This window comes from Sander vitreus, chromosome 21 (genome assembly GCF_031162955.1).
Source record: "Sander vitreus isolate 19-12246 chromosome 21, sanVit1, whole genome shotgun sequence".
Classification (NCBI taxonomy): domain Eukaryota; kingdom Metazoa; phylum Chordata; class Actinopteri; order Perciformes; family Percidae; genus Sander; species Sander vitreus.
The window spans coordinates 25707863-25732334 of NC_135875.1; the positions used below are offsets into that span (position 1 = coordinate 25707863).

At 41.7% G+C, this 24472-nt stretch overlaps 1 protein-coding gene across 1 annotated transcript in view; it reads right to left on the bottom strand.

Moving 5' to 3' along the window:
- The window catches only part of myo15b (myosin XVB), a 97779-nt gene that overhangs the window by 5120 nt on the left and 68187 nt on the right, over window positions 1-24472 (bottom strand). The window contains exons 45-63 of the mRNA XM_078279998.1: window positions 23822-23881; window positions 23591-23666; window positions 21969-22087; window positions 19322-19422; window positions 18370-18526; window positions 17618-17729; window positions 13964-14294; window positions 13803-13866; window positions 11677-11749; window positions 11510-11586; window positions 11318-11394; window positions 10001-10131; window positions 9411-9505; window positions 9207-9284; window positions 7737-7833; window positions 6644-6792; window positions 4914-5044; window positions 2286-2419; window positions 1445-1578 (exon numbers count right to left, since the gene is read on the bottom strand). Coding sequence (XP_078136124.1) covers window positions 1445-1578; window positions 2286-2419; window positions 4914-5044; window positions 6644-6792; window positions 7737-7833; window positions 9207-9284; window positions 9411-9505; window positions 10001-10131; window positions 11318-11394; window positions 11510-11586; window positions 11677-11749; window positions 13803-13866; window positions 13964-14294; window positions 17618-17729; window positions 18370-18526; window positions 19322-19422; window positions 21969-22087; window positions 23591-23666; window positions 23822-23881 — 2196 coding nt within the window. The remainder of the gene's footprint in view (window positions 1-1444; window positions 1579-2285; window positions 2420-4913; window positions 5045-6643; window positions 6793-7736; window positions 7834-9206; window positions 9285-9410; window positions 9506-10000; window positions 10132-11317; window positions 11395-11509; window positions 11587-11676; window positions 11750-13802; window positions 13867-13963; window positions 14295-17617; window positions 17730-18369; window positions 18527-19321; window positions 19423-21968; window positions 22088-23590; window positions 23667-23821; window positions 23882-24472) is intronic.

Here is a 24472-nt window from a genome sequence, read left to right on the forward strand (position 1 = left end):
AAACCAACAGGATCAACGGAGATAGACTACCGACATAAAAAAACAGGCATGTTTCTAACAATATTGGAGATGTATTTGAAAGATGGAGACAGCTTAGAGCCCAAAAGGACGCCGAGTTGGCTAATTTCCTCCTCAACAGGTAGCTAAGCATTAGCTTCAGGCTAATTTATCACGGCCACAAGGGACGGGCATTTTATGTAATTTCAACGTGTACTCACATTGAATTATATAGCAAGAGTACCTGAGTTGGTTACTCATAAAAACAATTAAGACAGCCAGTAAAGTGATCCCGACTAGTCCTGGCTAACGCCGCCATGCTAACCCTGCTAACTGCTAACGTTACCGGAGGACCAGGCAAGCGGGCCACGGCTGTTTACAACGTGTAGCCTGTTCAGCGGCCGTAGACGACAACGCTGAGTTATTTTAAGCCAAGAGAGGGGGGCTGTAAATTGGAAAGAGGACCATGAGTTTGCAGTGTGTTTAGCGACTGTTGCCGTATTTCTAAGCCAATAAAGTGTGTTCAGTCGGGTGGCAAGGACGGCAAAGTAGCTAATGTTAGTGTTATTTTTAGCGGTTCCACCGTAAATCTAAGCCAAGGAAGTGTGTCTGTCCGTCAGGTGGAGAGGACGGCAAGGTTGTTGTGTTTTTAGCGGTTCCTACAGTAATTATAAGCCGAAAAAAGTGTGTCTGTCAGGTGGGTACAGAGCTCTGCGGGAGCATGGCCTTTTATGACTGTCAATATAGCCAGCATCTAACGTTAGCTACTCCGCGGTGCTGTTAAGTAATGGCTAGCAACATTGTTGTGGATGCGCCGGTATCAGCCTGGCAACCTCCGTGAACTTCGAGTCTGGGGAGGAGGGGGGCGGGAGAGACGACTCTCTGCAGAATTTTTAATTTGTACTGCAGTAACTATTTTAAACACTAGCTGTCAGTATTACATATTGCACCTTTTAAGGAAAGCAGGTTGGAAGAAAATTGTACCCCTAAACCTGTTCTGGATTCATCATTCAAAAATGGTGTAAGTACGGAGGTACATTGTGAACAAACTAAAATGTCACTAAAAATATAACAAAACACATAAATGACACTGACATCCTTAAAGAGGTACATTCCCGCAAAAAAATGTATACCTTATAATCATGAATTACTTTACCGATTAATTAATTAATAAACACATCATTTTAATATCACGAATATGGCAAAAATGTCCAACACCAATGATGTCTATAGCAATGCTATCAAAAAGTGAACTGATCAAACCAGAGTGTACCCAGTCACACAGGCACACAGATTTAAACTTGGACCAAGTATGACTCCATACAAATAATCTTTAATATTGATAAAATGACATATTTATCGCCATACAATGTGCTCAGACACAGACAGTGACATTAAAGTAGTGATTGGTAGGAGAGTGTTTGAGTGCTATGGCTGCTGAAAGTACCTGTGTTTTTGGGTGAAGGAACAGCACCCCCTCCTGGCTGATGCTGACCATGCATGGGGAGGGACAGCCCCGCTGGCTCACCTTCTGGGCCAAGAAAGTGCTGGAGCCAAACAGAGGCAGGGTGCTCAGAAACTCTGAAAGACCGAGTATGCAGACAAATACAATTATCATCAGGAGAGAAGAGGGGTTTTTTTTGGTTTTCAAAGTCCGTTTATTGGACCATTTTCAGAGAACATTCACAATCACAGAAATCAAAAACAAAAAAACAAGACAAAGACAAACCTAAACAAAATTTTTTTAAAAACCCCCCCCCCAAAAACTATCAAACAAATATGTGCTTTTCTTAATCAAAAATTAACTACCAACTCTCCATCCTCCCCCATGGAGCATAACACGCCCCCCTACAGCCCACAAACGACTGAAATCCAGCAAATTGTCCATCATCTGGTAGTAGGAATGTTCCACCCTCAATCGGGCCTTGACCAGTCCTTCCAGAACCGGCACTGGCTCCACACTACCAGCTCCCTGAGCCCAGTTCCTGCGTGTTAGCCAGATGGCCAACTTTGCCGTCGCAAAGAAAAAGTTCAATAAAATGTGAACAGTCTCTTTTCGCTTTCTGTATTTTGGACCAAAAATGAACAATTCCAAAGAAAAAACCTCCCCAAGCTAGTGTTTCCACCTGAAAACAAAAAATACATCCCTCCCCTAGCTCTGGATCTAGGTACGCTCTGTATCTGTTCGTAGCTATAGCCCCATGCACAATCCTCCATTCAGGAGAGGACAGGAGAGGAGACGAGAGGAGAGGACAGGAGAGGAGAGGAGACGAGACGAGACTACCCACCAATGAATTGTATTTTGGCGTCTTGAGGGCTGAGGGTGTGCATGGCAGCTATCTGGCCCTGACAGAAGGAGTGGATCTCTTCATGTTTCTTGCTGAGGCCGTCCTGTGAGGGCAGGTACTCCTTCATCTCCGGCCTGGTACAGAAATACAATCAGCATTTAGACCACATTAAGAGTCGGCATATTAGTCAACTTGAATGAATCAATCAAATCAATTTCCTACATATGTATATTTACATACCACAAAAAAGAAATAATTTTTAAAATTACATATTTATATATATAAATAATGTAAGTAAACAAATAAATAAATCATCTGTGAGAACAGAACCCCCTCCTCTCTGTACCTTGTAAAAAACATATTTTTGTACTACTATTTTAAACTGGGTCATGCTTGGACATTGCTTTAGTTCCACAGTTTCACTACATACACAAAGTCTTGAATGGTGTACGGACACAAATATGTTTTAAAATGAAGTTAGTGCTGTACTGTGATATGAGTGCACACTGGAAAGAGTTGGTTGATCAATGCTACCAAGTTAGATGGAGTTTATCCATGCAATGCTTTGTATTTGATGTGAATCAGAGTAGAAGCAATAATTCATGCCCCCCTTCGCCCCCAGTGGCCCAGTGTCAAAGGGCCATTCTGACCATTTGAGAGACCAGCTTCAGTTTACAGAATGATTGTGTTAGTTTAAAAACATCCTATTTTTAAAAGACAAATAGACAGATAAGGGACATTTTATTTTATTTCAATCATTTTTGTGTGTTTTGTGGCAGGAAACCGGATCACCCCGAGTATAGCCACACTTGCTTCTCCTTTTTGTGAGGCTGCAGTGCCAATCACTGAGCTGCCATGTCACCTCAGAAGAGGAGAGAGAGAGGATGGATGGATGGGAGATAGATGGGAGAAGATAATGCCCAGTTCACACAAGACTTTAGCCCTGATTTTAGAGGAGTAAAGTCTGGCGGTAGAGGGTAGTAGGTGGGGAAAGGGGGCTGGGGGAATAGGAGTGAAGACGAGAAGGGGGAGGAGGAAAGAAAAGATGTTACGTCTCTCTCCTCTCCCTCGTCTCGTGCTTTTTTTCCGGCCTTTGCTTAGCTTTAACGATAGTTTGGGCTGATAAATCAAGAAATTACATTTTAAATGAAGTTAACTGTTCACACAATTCAGTAACGTAAGCTATTTAAATCAGCTGGAATGTAACATTTACACATTAAAATGTCTAAAAAACTACAACTAGAACTGTAGCTCCAGCATGGAACTCCCCTTAAAAACTACTAACTGTTTTTACATTTCGGTTTGTGTGAACCAGTGAATTTTAGAGCTGTTGGTAGGTGTTTTTTTAGTTTTTTTTTTTGCTGTTTTTCCCTAGAGCCATGAAAAACTGAGTCGTCCCCCCCCCCCATCACTAGTGACTTAAATTTGACAAGTAAAAGCAGTGGTGTGACCCTTTAAAATTAAGAGGCAATATGGCAGAGATAGAAGAAAGCTATCATGAATATATTGTAAGGGCCAGCAGGATGCCGTTGTCTTGACTGTTCTGCACTGCAGTGCAAAGGATCATGGGACAATGTTCTTAACTGTTCCGGTCCTAGTTTAAGTGTGTAAATGATGTTCTGTTAGTGTTTTCGGTGTGCATTTATGTTATCTGTGTTTCAGTGTTGTTTGGGTGATTTCGTGTTCATGTTTATTTATGGCTTTATGGCTATTTATGTGTGGATTGATGGCCTCTGTGCATCGAGTCTGTGCAAAACAGCAATAAACTACCTTGGAAATCAGTAACTTCGGCTTTTGAGTGGATCTTTCCATGTAGCTCGCCACAATATATTCATGGAGTTCAGCTCAGCATTTAAAGGTGCAGTAGGTAAGACTTATAAAACTAACTTTCTGTCATATCTGCTGAAACTGACCCTATGTTCCAGTAGAACTACATGAAGCAGGTCATTAAAAAAAAAATCCAGCTCCTCTGGCTCCACCTACAGCCTGGAGTGTGATTTGCAAAATCCATGTTCAGATGCACCAATCAGGGCCAGGGCGGTGTCTAACTGTGTGTCAATTAGAGTGCGGATACCCGACCTGAGCCCAACGGGACCCGACGGTACCTGACGGGCCAGGCCGGGTTCGGACAGATATTTAGAAATGATGTTTGGGTCGGACTCGGTCAGCGCGATAAGGCATTTGTTGTAAAATGGTGCTGCGGCTCCTTTAAGAGAGCTCTGTGCGAGTGGGTGTGTGTGTTTAAAGTGGGCAGAAGAGAGACAGAGAAAGAGGAAGCAGACGTGTAGATGCGACCGGAGCAGAGTTGGTGGAATAACTTTAAGTTTTGTACACAGTGTGTGTGGTGTCTGAGATAAACCCCAGACTGAAAGCCAAGTTCATTTATTTGTTCACCAGAAACGGGATTTTAACCCCGACGTTATTCATGTTATGAGGTAACGTCGTAACGTTGAGGTAACGAGTCTCCCCTGGTTTAAACAGCTTATTAACGTGAGCTTGTTGCACCGTGTGCGCTGATGCCTCATCTGTTGACATTTCTGAATGCCTTCCTACAGCTGCTTAATAAAATCTCCCGTTTCTAAACTGATCAGTGTTGTGTTATTGTGACTGTCAGTGTGTGTGACTCACAGTGAGGGCGGATCCTTCAGTCCCTGAGCCACGTGCTGCAGGGCTGCCAGCTCTGCTATCTGCTGGACGGATGAGGAACCACCTGCAGCAGAAGCAAGCGACAGCCGCCCACTCAGGTAGTCACCCAGGAGCTACACACACACACACACACACACACACACACACACACACACACACACACACACACACACACAGAGATAACAATGAGATGGACCAGTGGATGTACTAATAATGCTCCTGTCACCAGGCTAGATGCATAGACTGTATAAGTCAGGAGTGTCAAACTCAGTTTAACTAAGGGCCACACTTGGAATCAAATTAATCAAGGGCCAGACCAATTTATTGACAGGCTTTCATTTCATCGAAAATTCAAATATCTTTGACTGTATTGTTGCATATCTTCTCACTTACAGTTTGGTCAACATAAAGTCCTAAAAAAGTCAGGAGAAAAGTTCCCCAGCCAACATAAAAAAGAAGTGCCCAAAAGGTCGGAGAAAGTGACAAAAACGTCGCAAAAGTGACATTAACTACTAGATGGGCCAAAATGTATTGTGAACCTTAATTGATATGTGGGCCAGATCAAAATCTGCAGTGACCCGGCGTTTGACACGTGAAGCCAAAACATCTGGATCGCCCCCTGGTGGCTGGCTGTAGTCATAAGTCATAAGCCTCGCCCCGTCCATGTTAGCGGATGGGACATGGGCTAAAAACTAAAAAATCTAAGTACACTTCAAATAAATGTTTCCCAAAGATGGTTTCAGTCATTTTAGGTGGTTCTGCTCTGGTTTATTGGCATTTCTTTAAACCAATCACAATCGTCTTGGGTGGTGCTAAGCGCCGGACGGAGCCACGGTGCCTCTGCTAAATGGTCTCAGGAAGGAACTTGTTTTGGTGGAACATGTGTATGTGCAAAAGTAGTTTTAGTCGTGCAACAGAAAACTCAGATTGGACAGATAGTCTAGCTAGCTGTCTGGATTTACCCTGCAGAGATCTGAGGAGCAGTTAACCATAGTCCTCACAAATCCACCGGAGTTTATGCTGCGTTCCAGGCAACCCGTAACCCGTGTTTTCACAACGTTCTACCCGTGAAAGTGCCCTGGAACGGCAGTCAAACCCATAACTTACTACCCATGAACTTGTACCAGAACATAAACAACAATGGCGACCCCTGTTGATGCTGTACAGACGCCGAAATAGAAATAAATAGGCAACGTAAAGTAATTCCGCACATTGTAATCAAAACAATACACATACGACTGTGTACTACTACAGGCTATGTTTATTAAATGAAGCCCAAAATATGTCGCTGACTAAAAATCACTAGTATCCGCTAATGCTAGCTAACGTCAACGTTAAGTAGCCGCTAGCTAGAAGGGTTTGTCGTAACTTTGACTGGAACGCTACCAAGTCGTGAGACGTGACTTGAAGTCGTAACTTACGGGCTAAAAATTGTGTCTGGAACGCAGCATTAGAACGCCATCACAAAGAAAGAGGAAGGTGACGGATATCCGGCCTAAATGAGGGACATTCAGCAGAATTTTCGGCGACAATGGAGCAATCCCTGAAGTGGAGCGTCATGGATTTAGACTACTACAGCGTAGACTCTGGCTCCAAAATGAATAAAATTAAAGATGACAGCGCCCATATTCAGGAGATTTAGGCTTCACTTTTTGTACAGCGGGAGGAAGTGTAGACTTGTTCCATCTTTAGTTACAGTGTGTGGTTGTCACCTGCTGGTAGTGGAACTCCACATAGAGGTCACTGTTGAAGGACAGAGGCTGACTCCACATTACTCTTCTCAGGGACAGGAAGATGGAGCCGTCATCCAGCAGGAAGTCAAACAGATACTCCTCAGCATGGAGGGGACGGATTATCCCATCTGACAGAGGAGGAGCACAGGACACTGATCTCTTCATCTGTCTCACTTTTCATCATTTTATCTGTTTAACGCGGATCTAATGTGGCATATAAGAGGTTCCCTCAATTAATAATGTTCCATATCTTTAAAGTGTCAGTTATATGCTCAGGTTCCTCTTTGAGATTTCTGCTGCCACCCCAACATAATAAACTAAAATACAAAAATATTTATCTATGTATCTGTATTTTATGGATTGTTTTTAACAACCTACAGTTCATGTACTTATTAGCCACTGTTTAGAGCCTTTATTTATTTATTTATATATTTAAGCATATCTCGGTTTGAAGTGTGATGCCTCTGGTGTTTCCTCACTTATGAAGGCGTTTCCTCAGCTGGGTTCCTGTTTTTAATGAATACATTTTTGTTGATTTAGGGGTAGGTGGGTGAATGGGGCTGGGGGAAGGGATATTGTGTTATGTGTGTGTGTGTGTGTGTGTGTGTGTGTGTGTGTGTGTGGCAGGGGGGATATTGTATGAAGCACCTTGTGCTACATTTACATGTATGAAAAGTGCGATAAAAATTCTGATTGAAAGTCTGATTGATTGATTATTCAGATTAAGGGGGGGGGGCACTGTTTCCAGGGAGGAAGGTTGCTGTTAAATTTTTACATAATTATGTAATTTGGATGATGTGACCCCTTTATATTTGGCTAATTCACACAAACAAACAAAAATCTTTTTAGAGTTAGATGTTCTGGAATGTTTAGTTTTATCAGAATGGAAAAGACACTGAATCTATCTGTAAAAGTAAGGAATCACATTTAACTCAGGATAAAGACTTCTTATCTACAACTAGCTAAACGAAGCCTTTTTTAATCTAAAGTCCAAAGACTGTCTCACATCTACGAATCATTGAGTCTGACTGTACATTCTACATTAATTAGAAACGCTATCAGTTTGATTTACCTTCGTGTCGGTTGGCTATGATGGAGAACTCTTTGAATTCTGCGAGACCAGAGATGCCCATTTCTTTACAGAACTCTGTTACCACATCTGCTGCCATCTGGAGGAAAATACAAAACACAACCACGGAGATATTGATAATAAATAAAAGAACTCTGGTTTTGTTCATAGATCAGTAGTAGAGCCCGACCAATTTATCGGCGGGCCGATATTAGGCATTTTCCAAACTATCGGTATCTGCATTTATAATGCCTATAAATATATATATATATATATATATATATATATATATATATATATCAGAATCATTTATAATGACATAAATGATTCTGATAAATTAATATTTAAAAAATAAAATAAAAACGGACGAAACCCCCTTCAACCGTGTTCTGAGTGTTGGCGTTGCGTAGTCTGTCCACCAGAGGGCGCTCTACAACCTCCCTGTTGGCAACACTCTTTGATTCTTTTTTTTTATACATTTTCTTTATCAGAACTTTAATACACTTTGATGTTCCTTTGTTCTGTTGTGACAATAAAACTGATGCATATGCTATATGAATGTCAAATGACGACAAACCGAACCCGGCACTGTGTATATTAGGCATAATACCAGCAGGGGGTAGGCCTGTCAGTTCAACAGACTCTATGGCCCTTAACACAGGTTGTAGAATTGTGCTAAGACATTGGAAAACAAAGCATATCATCCCTTTCGACGACTGGTGTGGAGAAATGACCAAAATGTTCATCTATGAACAATTAATTTTTAACTTGAACAACAGACACTTGGTATTTTGGAAAATATGGGGCCCCTACATGAATGCAATATTGCATAATTAATGGGGGAAAATTTGACGAACTGATACTACTAAGATGTGTGAGAGATGACTGATATTGTATAGTCCACACTGGATAATGTCAATGTTTTAGTGTATAGGTGTCAGTAGGTCACAGTAGTGGGATGACTGTCCCTATATTGTAATGTTATAATGTGAATAGCAGTCAAGAGCTCATCGGTAGAATACTCATCATTTGTGCTACTGGTGTGATGATATGTGAAAGATATGGAGACGAGTTAGACCAATGTTTACCCTGTGTATGTATATATTTTTTTTATATATTCTCCTTTTTTTTCTCGCTCATTTGTTGTTATCCCTCCCGTTTTTGCTTAGTGAGAGATCACTGTTGTTTTTGTCTCTGTTTCTATAAAAGGCAAAAAAAATGTGAATGATAAAAAAAAACAAAAAAAACATTATCATATTATTTTAGTGAGGACTCCTAAATAACTACAAATAACTAATGTTAGGGAAATCTGTTTATGTTTTGTTACGCGTTTCTGGATTTTTAAAAAAAATATATATATCGGCCGATATATCAGAATATCGTATTTTTAAATCACCAAATATTTGTATCGATATCCGGCCTTAAAAATCCTGTATCGCTCGGGCTCTAATCAGTAGGTATGAATAATCTTACACTGAAGCTGCGTATCTTGACGGGGAAATCCACTCCTCCTGGCAGCTGGATGGGAAAACGTCGAGATGTTTTGCCAGCCTGCAGAAAGCCAAGACGCTCAGAATCAGTTCGGCTGTAAATGCAGATAATGATGATGGAATGGGACAGTTGAAATACACCATGAAAGACATGATTTTATTTGCTTGAGTGTGTGCGTTAACTTGCCAGAATGGCCTCCATCTCTACGTGTGAGGGGATGTTACGGCGGCCGCCAAAATGGAGAGATCGCTGAAGGTTATCCTGACACACACACGCCAGCTCTGAGGACACATATGCTATGTTATAAAGAGTGGGTGCACTGAAAGACACATCATATATATATATATATATATATATATATATATCTGAATAAAGCAGGCTTTTTTTAACATTACAATGACTTGTGAAGAACCTTTGTAGTATTGTGCAGGGTGTGATTTCCCGCGGGGGATGCGTGGGATTTCCCCCTTTCTGGTCTACATATCCCTGCCTCTGCTGAAGAATTTTGTTTTCTGAGCGAAGTGAACTCTGCTCTCCAGCTTGAAAGCGCTGTGTTTTATGTTGACACCACGTTGTGCTATTTCATTCAGAGATTATTGTCCATTGGATTGTGAAGTTCATAAATACGTTTTTTGGCATGGCTGGCCGAGTATATCCGTGGTATTGGAAGGTGGATTTAATGCTGGCATGTTTTGTTGTGCATGATCGAAACCCCCCGCCCCCTCTCACAAATCGCGCCCTGGTATTGTGTATGTATTGTCTTGTGTTTCTTCTACCTTGGTATGGGTGTTCGTAGTCCTGCGAGATGTTGCGTAAGTGACGTGTGACATACGGCTGCAGAGTACCAGAGCAGAGAAAGAAGCCGGTCATCATGTTGAGCAGCCGCCAGCCGAGGGTACAGGAAGATCTGTGAAGTCAACACAACACAGAAAATAACATTTTGAATTCTAATTAAACCCTTAAAATGCAAAATTGTGTATGAGAGTGTGCTCCTAGCGTACTTTTATCATATCATGACCAGATCATAAAAACATTTTAGAGAGAGAGAGAGAGATGGATGCACTCAGAGCAGACAGCTGTCGGTGAGTCTAACGAAGATATAAAGAACATGACTTATCACTGTGCCATGTAAACATCATATCCCAAATATTATTTAAAACGGGATAAGCCTCATAACCGCAATATTCATGTCCATGTTGACACACATGATTCAAACAACATGCTAGCTCCGTCCGTGGGTTTAGTGATACTCAGCAACCAGTTAACTATCTACGGATCGAGTCATAAAAATGAACATTCTGATTAATAGTGGATGGGTTGTTGGTGAAATAGTCTCGCTTTGCCAGACCATCCACACGCTGCAGAGCAGAGGAGGGTCTGGCTAGTCTACAAAGCATTCCTGGATGGGAGAAAAACGTGCTCTGGTTTACTGGCATTTCTTTAAACCAATCACAGTCGTCATGGGCGGAAATACATGCATCCGGCGGAATTTCCAGGAGCAATCCCAGAAGTGGAACGACACGATATAGACTATTGGTGAAATAACATATAATAAATGAGAAAATGATTACTGTGAACAGAGCAGAGAGCAGAAAAGAGCTGCTATCGTCTGCTGCTCCTGGGCGCATTTAAACATTGTTATCATTAGATGCCTTGCATGTCTCACAGAAAAATAATGTACGCTCTCTCCCGTCCTTTCCAATCTACCTTTACACTGTCATCTGTCCTAACTAAAATAAGAATAATACATATATAAAAGCTCTGTGCAGCTGAGGGAGTTGGTGGTAAGTGTCTGTGGGTCTGTCACTACAAGCGACCACATTCCTATTAGCCATAGTCATTTGATCCATTGTTAATAAAAAAATGAATTATTGCAGCTTAAAAGCATGCCGTATGTTTGTATTTCATGAGCACAGAGGCATTTGTTGTTTTATTTGTTGAAAATATCAGTTTTAACCAGTTGCCTGCTAAGACTGACTTACTGATATTTGGTTCATTTACGAATGTATTTGAATTCCTTTATTTCCTGTTAATACTCAGAAATAACATGTACTGAAAATGTTACCCAAAACCTAAATAAATGACACTCTTACTTGGTTGAGTTGTTGGTGGTTTGCTTGATGACCTGGCAGTAGATTTCATCTCTCAGCAGCTCCTTTTCCTTCCCTAACTGAACAGAAGAGAGAAACGATTTGAAGTTCGTCAAACTCAGAGACATGAAGAAGAAGAAGAAACTCAAAAGTGCTCTATGAATGCAGTCCATTAGACACACTGTTTGAACTGACCAGTAAGATGTGGCGCATGCAGTCTGACTGGATGTTATTCTTCTTCATTGGCATGTCACCCATGAACTGCATCAGGTCTGGAGGGACAGATAAATGGGAGGATGACGGAGGAACAGAACAGCAGTGGTTTCAGTGTGCATTAGTGTGGTTAGTGTGGATGCACTCACTCATGAAGCACTGGACAGATAAATCATTGATTTCAGGATCATTGTACAGAATGAGAGACTCCTGTATGGGAACCTGGATGAACAAAACCCAATGCAGTCAGAGTTGTATTTATTTAGGAAGTCTAATTGACATCAATAAGACTAATTGTGTTCCAATATAATAATCCAATTAGAATTTCTAATTTTGGAGTGAGGTGTTCAACATGAGATTTGTAGGATAATCTGCTATTTAACCACATTTCTAAGCACATGGGTGCCACTATACTAGCAGCTTTCCAATAAAGACAACATGCACAAAAATAATCTTTAAAAAAAGAAAGAAAATATTTAAATGTCATCATTTCAAGAGTTTGGATCGGAGTAATAATATCAGAGCTCCATGCTCTTGTGAAATACAGATATTTTATATATCATTTTGAAGTTTATAACAAGCTTTAAATGAATAAAAGTCTGGAGGTCTGGAGGTAAAAAGCAAGTGTTCTGAAGAAGGCCTGTTCTGCAGTAGAGCTGATAGTATCATTAGTATAAAATGTTAGATTGGAAAATAATAATTATTTACAGTATGTTCATAGTAAATTGTGGAGGACTTGATCTGAAACCACGGACAACAACAGTCTGAACTCTGCAAGACATATGATTTGAATAAGCACAACTATTAAAGGGGTGATAGAATGCAAAACTGATTTGACCTTGTCATAGTGGAATAACGACAGTTTGGAGGGTTAATAGGACATACATAGAAGCTCTAAGTCCCATTGACACACCAACAATTTGAAACTGCCTCTGAAAACGGGCAAATCTCAAATAAGGCTCCTCCTCATTTGGCTCTAGTCTCTACCTTTGTCACGCCCCAACATTTACATAGGCTACACCACTGATCTGAGATCAGGTAGTCTTCTGAATAGGTCGCGCAGATCTCAGAAATTGTACATTGTTTGTCCGCTATTTCATCACTAAATTCACTTCTGAGACTTTTTTATGCGAGAAATCAACTATGTAGAGGTCAAATATGGGTCGTTTTACGGAAATTGATGGCCTGGGTTGCTGCCTCGCCACCTGGCCTGTCCTTCTTCACAGACCCTGGCCCGCTGTGAGCTAGATGGAGCTCCTTCACGGCCGGCAGCCCACGGTGCTCCATACCTGTGGTGCTCCATACCTGCACAAAGTCACCATTTCTGGGTTACTGGACTACCAAACGCCGCTGCCCTGACAGAGCTCCAGGGCCTGCAGCTCCCCTCTTCCTGCTAAATGGCGGTGTGTGTGAGTGAGAGCGCGGTCAGCAAGCTTGTTACGCCAGCAATCTCTTACCACAGGTTCCAGTTAATCTTATAATGGATATGTGTGTTGAGTTATTTAAACTAACAATCGGGGAAATAAACGCCTCTTGTCTGTGAGTGAGCTGGATGGAGCTCTATCAATGAGAGCTAGCTTGCCTCCTCCTAACGAGACCTCTGAAATTCACAAAAATGCCTTAAATTGAAATCGGACAAAAGTGTTAGCTTTGTTAAGACCTTAGAGTAGCTGTGATATACATGCCGTGTCGAAATTCAAATTGTAAATATACTATAGTTATGCCGGCAGCTGGCAGCCCCGAGCCCCGGTAGTCCAGTAACCCAGAAACGATAACTTTGCCCTGGGTATGGAGCCCAGCAGGCTGCCGCTTTCTCGTCAGACTGTGTGGAGCTCCTGAAGTCCGACACGTCTTACCAAATTTGCAATTAGCCATCAATTTTCGTAAAACGGCCCATATTTGAGCTTTATATAGTTGATTTCTTGCTTAAAAAAGTCTCAGAAGTGAATTTAATACCAAAATAGTAGATAAACAATGTATAATATTGCAGTGTCTGAAATATGAGACCTGCTGTCTTGTCTCCAATGTATGTGTATGTGGTTCGCTCAACCAATCAGCGCGCAGCTCATCTAAATATTCATGAGCATACCATATTTGTTGTTGTTACTTGTTCCCAATAGAGCCATATTCTGAGGGTAGTTCAGGGCCCATAAAATCCATGAAACAAACCATGAAATACCCTATATAATCATTCTATCACCCCTTTAAAACCAATGGACAGCACCTTATTTAAAGAGGGACTATATATGATGTTAGAGGGATTGTACAGTCTTACCCCTGTGTGTTGAACCGCCTCTGAAAAATTCCTTCCACTTGCTGGCAGACCTGTAGTCCCCACTCTTTAATAAACAAATAATGGTAGCCCAAAATAAGCCATGAAGTTATGAACTCAAACCAAGATAATCAACAACAACAGTTATCATTCTTCTATCATACCTAAAGTATTTCATGGCAAATTCAGCCATGCCTGAGAGGATCTCCAAGTCTAAGACTGAGCCCTGGAGTGAGCTCTGGGCTGATCTCTGAACCAATTCCGGGGCCGAGGCCTCTCTGCGGGGCCGTCCTGAATCAGTGCTGCCCGTGTGTCTGCTGATGAGACCTGGAGACGGGCCCCTGGGTGGACTGACAGGTCTAGCGCCCCTCATGCTTTTCCTCCTGTCGTCTCGTCGTTCAAGGTGTATACAGTGGTAGTCCGGGGCCGCAGATGGCTGGGTGAGGTCCTCTGGGAAAAGACCGGACCGACCTCCTTTGATGCCAAAACGCCAGCCTAATGGACCGCACACAAAAATGTTATTTGATGTGATAGAGATTTTGATATGCATTAAACAACAAACATAATAAGGCATATTTAACTAAAACTTAAAACAAAAAACTAGAGAAGGGTAGATTTCTGGTTTCACCGGTCCGGTCCTGTGTACGGGGCTAAACCAGTTAGGTTTTATGCTAACCGACTGAACCGGCATTTGTCACTATTTCATCTTGATCAAGCCCAGCGGCGCTTTCTGCTGCAGTCTGAAATAAAACTGCTGAGAATGACTGACCCCACCGCCATACGCAGACATGTATCGTTATATGAATTCATAGAAATTTTGCTAAAATGTTGCTGTAGCTTAGCTAGTTACATTTATCAGTCTCTCCAGAAAAACACAATTATGCGATCGCATAATTCAATGCATAATCAGCCAAAGTCCGCATATTTATTTATGGGGGGGGGCATTTCTTCAAATACGCCGCACTTTCGCCGCATAAATTGCCGATTTCCACGCAAAATATGCGGGGCTTGCATGATTTCATAATCCCCGCATTTTCGTTGCAAAAAAGTCCCATATATCTTAGCAGAAAGTTGAAAAATGTTGCGTTTACTTTAACACAAGAGCAGCCATTTTCCCCTGTTGCCATGGGAACGTTATGAAGTGATGTAATTACGCGACGTGAACATCGTCGAAAAGCAGCAAACCCCGCGATGAAGCCACGATGAAACCACAGTTTTTGCAAGTTCCCGCAGTTTCACTGCATAAAATTGCATAAATATCCCGCATATTCCATCGCAACGGGCCGCATAATCAAAGATTTTTGCCTGCAACAATCACAAAAAAACTTTTATTTAGGGGCTAACGTTAGCTTTAGTGTAGTAAAGCTTCATTTAATGTATAGTAACTGCTAACATTAGCTTAGCTCACTAAACTTTCCAGGTAGCAGCCCAACACTGGTAATAAGCAATATGACAATGTGGCATCCGCAATCAAAACAATGTCTCCTGTTGCAAGATTACATTTTGTTCCACTTTTGCCTTTCCTGTAGCGAAGCAAGATATTCCTTTTCCCATCTTTTCCAGAATAAATCTGAAATGTACTGTGCTTGTTTCCATCGTCGTCTTACATACTGGTCCTTTTGGTCAAACAGTCCCAGAGGCAAACTTGGTTTCCTTTTCAATGTAAGAAGATGGTTTGGCGTCAGAGGTTTTAAATCGTTGGGATCTGCAGAGACTTTGGTAATGCTTCGATCATTTAAGATTGCTTCAGCTTCACATAAGACAGTGATCAAGGTTTCATCAGTTAAAGTTTGTTGGTTTAAAACAGATATCAGCACCTTCCTAACCAGCCTGATCATTCTTTCCCAAGCACCGTCATGATGTGAAGCTGTTGTTGGTTTGAAACTCCACTTGATGTCCTGATGCAGTAAAGCCTTTTCAATTGTCCCATTGTTCAATTTAGCAATTTCTCTTTTTAGCGCCTTCTCTGCTCCTGTGAAGTTTGTGCCATTTTCTGAGCAGAAATGTGACATTGGGCCTCTCCGACATATAAATCGGCACTGATGCAAGAATCTGTGTCCAGTGAATGTGCTACTTCTAAATGAACAGCTACACGCAAAGATGACTCCATAACGTTTCACATGGGAATGGCCTTGCTTTACCTCAATTGGCCCAGAGTAATCCACCCCGACATTTGTGAATGGAGGTAAGTCTGGAGTAGTTCTTTCTTTGGACAGGACAGCCATCTTTTGATCACACATTTTTCCTTTGTGACGCTTGCAAAAAGCTTTTTCTTGCAGCTTCATTGGGATGTGTGATCCAATATTTTTCCCCCAAACTGGAGAGGATGTGATTTCTCCCCCCATGCCTTATCTGTTCATGGATATGTCAGAGAATTAACATGGAGATGTGCTGATCTTTTGACAGGATAATTGGGTGTTTGCTTTCTTCTGGCATAGCAGCCCAACTCTCAGCAGTCCGTCTTCTACAACAGGATTAAGCTTGTAGATGGGACTACTCTTTTTCACAGATTTTCCAGACAACAAAGCACAAATCCCATCGTTAAATATTTCCTTTTGTTAGAATTGGATGATAGCATTTTCTGCCATTGACAGGTCATCAGTTGACAAATGTTGTCCCATTAAGCCTCTGGCTTTCGACATTTCCAGATCATTGTAATTGAGATCCAGAGGAGTATCCAACAGAAGTTTCTTCCTTTTTCAAGCCTTCTTGATTTTCAATATCCACGATACTGCAGCTTTCAGTCTCTTCCAATCAGAGTAATACATGATCAGCTGACTGGTTGCACTGCTGTTCTCTAAGCGTATTGCATTTGCAGAGATCTCCTTCTTGACCTCTGGATCACCTTTATCAATAGTGGACTCCACCTTGCAGTGCATCCATGTTTTCTTTGCTTTTCACAAGAATTCTGGACCTGACAACCATGTCTTGTTCAAAAGTTTGTGGACTGTCACTCCTCTAGATGCATCATCTGCAGGGTTTTGTGACGTTTGGATTTACCACCATTGATCTGTGTTTGATGCTTCCCTAATGACAGATATTCGGTTGGCCACAAATGTCCGGAATCTTTTGTTCGCATTGTGGACGTATTTCAAAACTGTGGTGCTGTCGGTCCAGAAACAGGATTCTTGCAATTGAAGCTGTAATTCTTCTCTTACCATCTTGTCTACCCAAACAGCTAAGACAGCAGCAGTGAGCTCCAAACGAGGGATGGTTCCTGGTTTTAGTGGGGCCACTCTGGCTTTTCCAAGAATGAAATATACATATACATCACCTGGTTCATTCTGTAACCTCAGGTATGTTACCGTGCCATATCCTACATCACTAGCATCAGCAAAGTGGTGCAATTGGGCATTGACAGGTGGTCCAAAGTCACATGGTTTTAAACACCTGTTCACTTGGAACATCGAAAGCCCTTTAAGGTCAGTCAACGACTTGATCCATTGTTGTCTTAGTAATTGTGGAATTTCTCCATCCCAGCCACAGTTCATTCTGCACAAATCTTGTAAAGTGTGCTTGGCTGGAAGAGTAACTGATGCAAAGTGTAAACGCCTTAACACTGCAGGTAAAAAGTCATGGCCTGAAGGTGCATTACTGCCACCAAGTGGACTGGAGTCACTACACTCTCATTATGGGCTCTCTCCTCAGTCTCACTTGGTAGCGGCTGAGACAAGTGTGACACCTAGTGGTAAAATCCAGTATACCGTTCCGATCCAGTGTTTGGCTTGATATTAAACAGGTTTGAAAATGGAAACACCAGCCCAAGCCTACTAAAAAATACCATAAACATATGTCTAGCATCCAAGTAATGACCTCACCTGGCTGAAGTCCTTCCATTGGCTGCAGTTTGATGATGTCACCCTTGCTGAATTTGAGAAGACTTTTGTCATCCGTCACAAAGCTCTTCAGGGCAACCACGTAGCCTGAGTCCTAGAAAGCAGGGATGAGGGTGATATGTGGACTAAAATGATGTCACGTGGCCAAAATATTCTAGAAAAGCATCAACTAGAAAGATGATGACATGATGATTTAAAGGAACATGCCGACTTATTGGGACTTTAGCTTATTCCCCGTATCCTCCAGAGTCCATACATAACCTTCTCATCTCCGTGCGTGTCGTAACTCTGTCTGACGCACCCACCGCTAGCCTAGCTTAGCACAGATCCTGGAGGTAACCGGCTCCATCTAGCCTACTGCTCCCAATAAGTGACACAATAACGCCAACATGTTCCTATTTACATGTTGTGATTTGTATAGTCACAGCGTGTAACAAATAACAAGGTCACATGAGACACAGCCATCTTCTAACCGTATACATACTGGGAACTATATTCTCAGAAGGCGAAGCACTGCTACTTCTGCTACTTGGGCGGAGAGATTTGCTCGCAGCACCTGAGAAGCTCCGTGGTGAGGAGCAGAGAGTAACAACGGTGCTTTTCAGGTGTTGCGCTAATCACTCTGCCGCACTGAGATGAGAAGGGTATGTATAGACTTATCTAACTCTGGGGGATACGCTGAATAAGCTAAGGTCCCAATGAGTCGGCGTGTTCCTTTAAGAGCGAAGAATTACCCTGATGAGCTCCTGGAGGAAGATGCGAATCATGGCAGTGATCTGCGGAGCTCTGGATGACTGCAGCACCAACTGTTCACTCTTCAGCTCCAGTTCCACTCTGTCTGTACCCTGCAGGTCAACGGACAGCAACTCTGCAAAACTGTATTCATGCAGACTTGAGTTAACATTCCGTGCAAGAAACATGAGCTGAAAGTGACTATATCTGATAGGCAGTACAAAGTAGAGAACGAGTAGCAGACAGTGTCTGTGACAGTGTCATTACCATGACAACTTATTCTAAAATGATAATAACAGAATGTGTGAACAATGGCCTTCCTGTCTGTATTCATTTTCATTTTTTTTTAATTAAGAGAAGGTAATTATAATTGAAGACGAAGTTTTCTATCTTTGAAACTAGTAAAGTGAGGACTAATGTAAATATAGATGTGTATCAGTTTTGGGGGTTAAATTATGGAATGAACTTAATGATAAGTTGAAAAAGTGTACGTCTCTGTTGAGTTTCAAAAAAGCTTTAAAAATCTAAAATAATGAAGGGTTATGAAGTAACTTGATTGTTGTATATCCAATACAAGTTTTCTATGGGCTCAGTCTGCAACAATTCCAGTGCTGGTTCCATTATATCAGAATTTTGGATAGTCATCATAGAAACCCTAATTGGTCATGTGACAAGGGCTGTGAAATACGTTAATCCAATGGAAATCACATTTGTCACTAGCACTATAGCCCAATTGGGGGCGGGCAAGGGCGGCGCCACCCCATACTGCCTTTCTAGCCCTACCCCTGAAGATGGGCCAAATATTCAGCATGACACAGAAATAAAAACTAACTTCCCGTCTTGGAGATAAGACTTGAACCAGTTTACATGGAACCACGGATGAAAGCGAGAAGGGAATGCCGTTCCAGCTGTGTTTGTGTATGTAGGCTGCGTGTTTACCTGTAGCTTTTGAGCAGACGGAGGTGTTTGGTGTTGATGCCTGATGCTCTGACCATCTTCAGGAGACGAATCCCACGATAAGACACACCCAAAACCTGAGCATCCCCACTGTCCAACTGCAACAGATACACAGAGGAGATGCTTGTTAAAATTCATAGGTGGTTTGTGGTCCGGCAACAACTAACTGACCTTAACGCTTGAAACGAGACAGCTGGTATGCCCCTGGACATATTGCATATGTTGTCACAATAAAATAACCTTGTCACTTAATAATTCTGCAGCACTGCACAGTAGAATTTCCACCCTGTTAGCAATTGTGTTCATTATATACACATAGTGTGAGGTTCATTGTTAAGATAAATCAGATGAGAAGATGAGTCTTCTGATTTAGAAATTACACACTAAGGAACTCTTCTCACAAACATTTGTAGGAGCCCACGAAACACATATTGTATATGAGTTACATAACGGATAAAATAATTTCATTTAGTTTTTTCCCCCTTCTGCATAAAAAGTGTAGTTTGTAGTTGTAGTGTAGTTTTTTTTGTGTGATAATAATAGTAACAAAATAGACAATAAACCAAATAAACATAAATGACAACACCATAAGCCCATCATACATGTCTCTCCCCAGCACAGAGCTTCTTAGGAGCCCTCCAGAAAGTTCAGCTACTTTCTCCATTTTCTAGTAAAGACATCCAATCTGCAAACTGTTTATATGACATGTTTTCAAACGCCGCCACCCTAGCCCTCTCACCAGCCCACTCCTGGATTGATGGCACCCCTTCATTCTTCCATCCTCTTAAAATAATCTGTCTGGCTATCATTAAACTAGTCTGGACCCAGCTTCTTATGTGCTTATCCATCCCTCTTAGGATTGACCCATCTCCCAGAACATAAAAATGTATTTTTAACCTCATGATGTACAGTAGATGGCAAAAAGAAAACAGGGAAAACACTCATGGGCTGCTATTATTAAACCTGTACATGCTCTGTCTAGGTCAAATCATACATGACAATAATGTTGCTAATCACAGCTATGCAGACAATTAACGATGCACGTAGCTTTTTTACCAAGTGACTATGGTCCTTTAGACTCACTCTATCAATGCTTAGAGCAAGTAAATAGCTGGACGTAATTAAATTCCCTTCAACTAAATAAAGAGCAAGGCACCAAGCCCCCGGCTGCTTGGGGTGCCTGTCCAGCAGTCACAGCCCCCTCACTCTGACATCTCTCCATTAGTGCATGTATAGGACCTGAGCATGTGTGTGTATTTCAGGCCTGTGTGTAGTGTGTTCTAATAACAGAGTGAAATTTTTTTTAATTTTCCCCCCTGGGGATCTATAAATTATTATTAGTTTATAGCCTGGGAAAACTCTGACGAACTTCCGGCAAATTTGAGATTTTGCTCTGCAAGTCAGTCTGGCCAAGAGCCCATTCAAGCCCATTTCCAATTTTTTCAAATCGAGGCACCAATCACAACCGTTGAGGCGGGCTTTACACGATGACGACAGCGCAGCGATGGAAAGCAGCTTCTTGTTTACATTCAACATGACGGCCATGAAGCGTAGCAACCCGTTGACGCCGCCGTAGCTGCTACGTCACCCGGATCGTTGGTCTGATTGGTTAAAGGACTATCCAATTGTGCCCAGAGGCATTTGAGCGGCGTCCGTTGGTGACGCCCCTTTGGAAATGGGCTGTGAATGAACCTTGCCCAGACCCCCTCTCAGTTACAACTGAGAAGGGTCTGGTGTCAACCAGGCTAATTAGTTTATAAATCACTCAACAATCTTGGGCAAAAAATAGTTTTTGATCTTCTTGAAGAATATAAACCCATTAGGGCCCTGGGATCTTTAGGAAGCAATCAACTGGTAGAACGTCAAGGCACAACAAAACAGGGTGAAGCTGCTTTTAGCGACCATCCTGCACACAGATGGAACCAATTTCCTGATGATCTCAAATGCTCCACAACTCTAGCCACTATCACATCTGACTGAGAAAAAAGTTATCCTGTGCCATTGATTGGTTTCCTTTACTGCACTTTTATATCCTTTATTGCATTTCATACATTCTTTAAATCACATTTTTTTTATACATTTTCATAAATTTTGTATTGATTTCACTCTGTTTTTCATTGTTTATTGCTTTTGACTGTTCTAATGCTTTTACTTTCCTTTGTAAATCACTTTGAATTGCTTCTGTGTTTAAAATATGCCAAACAAATAAGGCTGCAATGCCATGCAATGTCATAAAACAATTATATATTATAATTAATGTGTATATAAATAATAATTATGGCATTGCCAGACCTTCCTCCCCAGCGCTGCGGAGGAGGGTCTTGCTAGTCCACACAGCATTCCAGGATGGGAGAAAAACGTGCTCTGGTTTATTGGCATTTCTTTAAACCAATCACAATCGTCATGGGCGGTGCTAAAAGCCGGACGGAGCAACGGTGCCGCTGCTAAATAGTCTCAGTAAGGAACTTGTTTTGGTGGAACATGTGTACGTTTAAAAGAAAGAAAGTGGAAGGTGATGGACATCCGGCCAAAAATTAGGTACATCCGGTGAATTTCGGCGGCACCAGAACAATTCCCTAAATGAAACATCGTCGATATAGACTATAAAATGAGTGAATGCCATATTTCTTTTTGTCATGCTCACCTTCACAGGGAACAGGCGGGTGAAGTAGTTCTCCCAGTTGTCTCGAGCAGCAATGACAATCCTCTTCTTCATGATGTCGTTCTGGATGGTGCTTATAGTCATTCCCACATTGAAATGTGCTAGAGTACAAATGGGAAAATGGGATAATGTTCAGAAAACTAATGCAGAAAGTAGGGCTGAGTAGAAATAACTGATTCTCCAATTAAAATCGACCTTTGTTTGAATGATCTAATATCGATTAATAAAATCCCGATCTTTTAAAATATGCCTTTTTACCTTGGATGTGGTGAATGGACCCCCTTTTTGGGAGTCAATTCTTAATGTCAATATTAATTAACATATAAGAAATATTTGAGCGTTGCTTCTTGCTTGTATAATCTACAGCAAGTTTTCTGAGAATCTCTTTTATGTCCAAGCAAAAATGGTATTGTAACTGAAATTCCCCTAACCTAATGGATATCGAATCAATTTGAAAATGTAATCGAACTGGGAAATATTTAGGATATGGTAATTCAGTGATTCAGTGATTAAAGGCCCTGAACACCCACACAGGTGTCTGATTGGACCTTTTCCAGGACTGTGTGGGTGGGGTTAGACTGAGTGATTGACATCTTCCTGAGTCTACTGTACGTGTTAGGGCGGGACAAATGACACCTTTATCATCCTTATTGGTATTAAGAATTTGTGACCTAATAAGTTCCCATCAAAGCTCCGGCCCACCAGAATCAGAATCATTTATTTGTCATTAGAAAACACTGTCATAACGAAATCTAAGTGCTACTCCTTCTGGTGCCTAGAAGTATACATTCATACGCACATGCCATACCCTTCCACAAACCGTACCCTCACATACACATAATGGGACAGGTGCTTCTAGTGCATACTAGTATACATTCATACACTTACTCATGCCGTACTCTCACACCAAAAAAACCTTTTTTTTTGTTAAAGATCACAGTACTGGAAAAGTGCAAATGCAATGCAAAAAAGGCAATGATGCATGATCACATGATGAAGTGCTATTTCTGTAATTGAATGTTTAGAGTTGTGATGGCTGTGTAGAAAAAGCTGTCTCTGAACCTGGATGTGCAGGTTCTGACAGACCTGTAACACCTTCCTGAGGGGAGTAACTGAAAGTGTTTGTGGCCTGGGTGAGAGGAGTCCTTGATTATGTTTTTTGCTCTACTGAGGTAGCGGGATGAGGCGATGCTGTCAAGTGTGGGCAGCGAGCAGCCAATGATCTTTTCTGCAGACCGGATGACCCTTTGCAGTGATTTTTTCTGTGTCACAGTGCAGCTTGCATACCACACTGTGATGCAGTACGTCAATATGCTCTCTATGACAGAGCAATAAAAAGCCACCAGCAGCGTCTCCCTTAGGTTGTTTCTCTTGAGCAGTCTCAGGAAGTAGAGACGCTGCAGGGCCCTTTTGATGATGGTGGTGGTGTTATCCATCAACCTGAACAGAGTCTTATCAGCCAGAATAACTGGAAACACCTGTGTGGGTGTTCAGAGGCTTTAAGTATTTATACCAACCGCTGAATGACTTTAGTTTGTGACATTTTAATCAACACCGCAACAACTGAAGCAACCAGAATTATGATGATGGGTCACAACTCTCACCCAGCAGGTCCTTCATCTTCCTCCTCTCCTCTCTGCTGATCCTCACACAGCTGTCAGAGTAGGTGTCCCTCATAATCTAAAACACACATCACACACTGACGATGTCAAGAGTTTGATGTCTACTGCCTATGTTGTACAAGGCAGATAATGACCAATAATCAGAAGGTTACTGTAAACAAATAAACTCCAGTACATCAGGTTACACATGATGACACCTGTAAACCCACTAACCTGTTCACATAACAGATTGAGAAGGTAGGGCCGGTTGAACATCTCTCGGGGGTAAAACACCTGCACACAAACACATGATACTTGAGGGTAGAGACAGGGGCATTTAACCAGAAGATTTCCAGTTCAAATCCCCTGTGTAGTGAAAGATACTGTGTAAATCTTAAGCACACGTGTGAAGTGTTGTAATGTAACGAAGTACAAATATTTCGTTAGATTTTTCACGTATCTGTACTTAACTTCGTTATTTATATTTCTGGAAACTTTTACTTTTACTCCACTACATTTCCCTTAAGTATCTTAGTTACTCGTTACTACAAAATGAAATCAGAAGAAATGTGTTACACTGGAAAAAAGAAGCTTTGCAAGTTACTGTACGCTCCATTCCAGTTGGTGATGTGATGCCTGTTTGTTTGTTGATTATTTTGACTGATATTGTCATCGCGATATAATTCAAGATATTGGAGGCAATATTTTTGGGGCGTTTTAGGCCTTTATTTATAGGACAGCGGAAGACATGAAAGGGGAGAGAGAGAGGGAGGGAATGCCGCTGCGTCGAGGAGTAAACCTCTGTATAGGGTTGCGCGCTCTACCAGGTGAGCTACCCAGGCGCCCGGAATGATCATTTTTGCATCATTATTCTCATTTCCATTA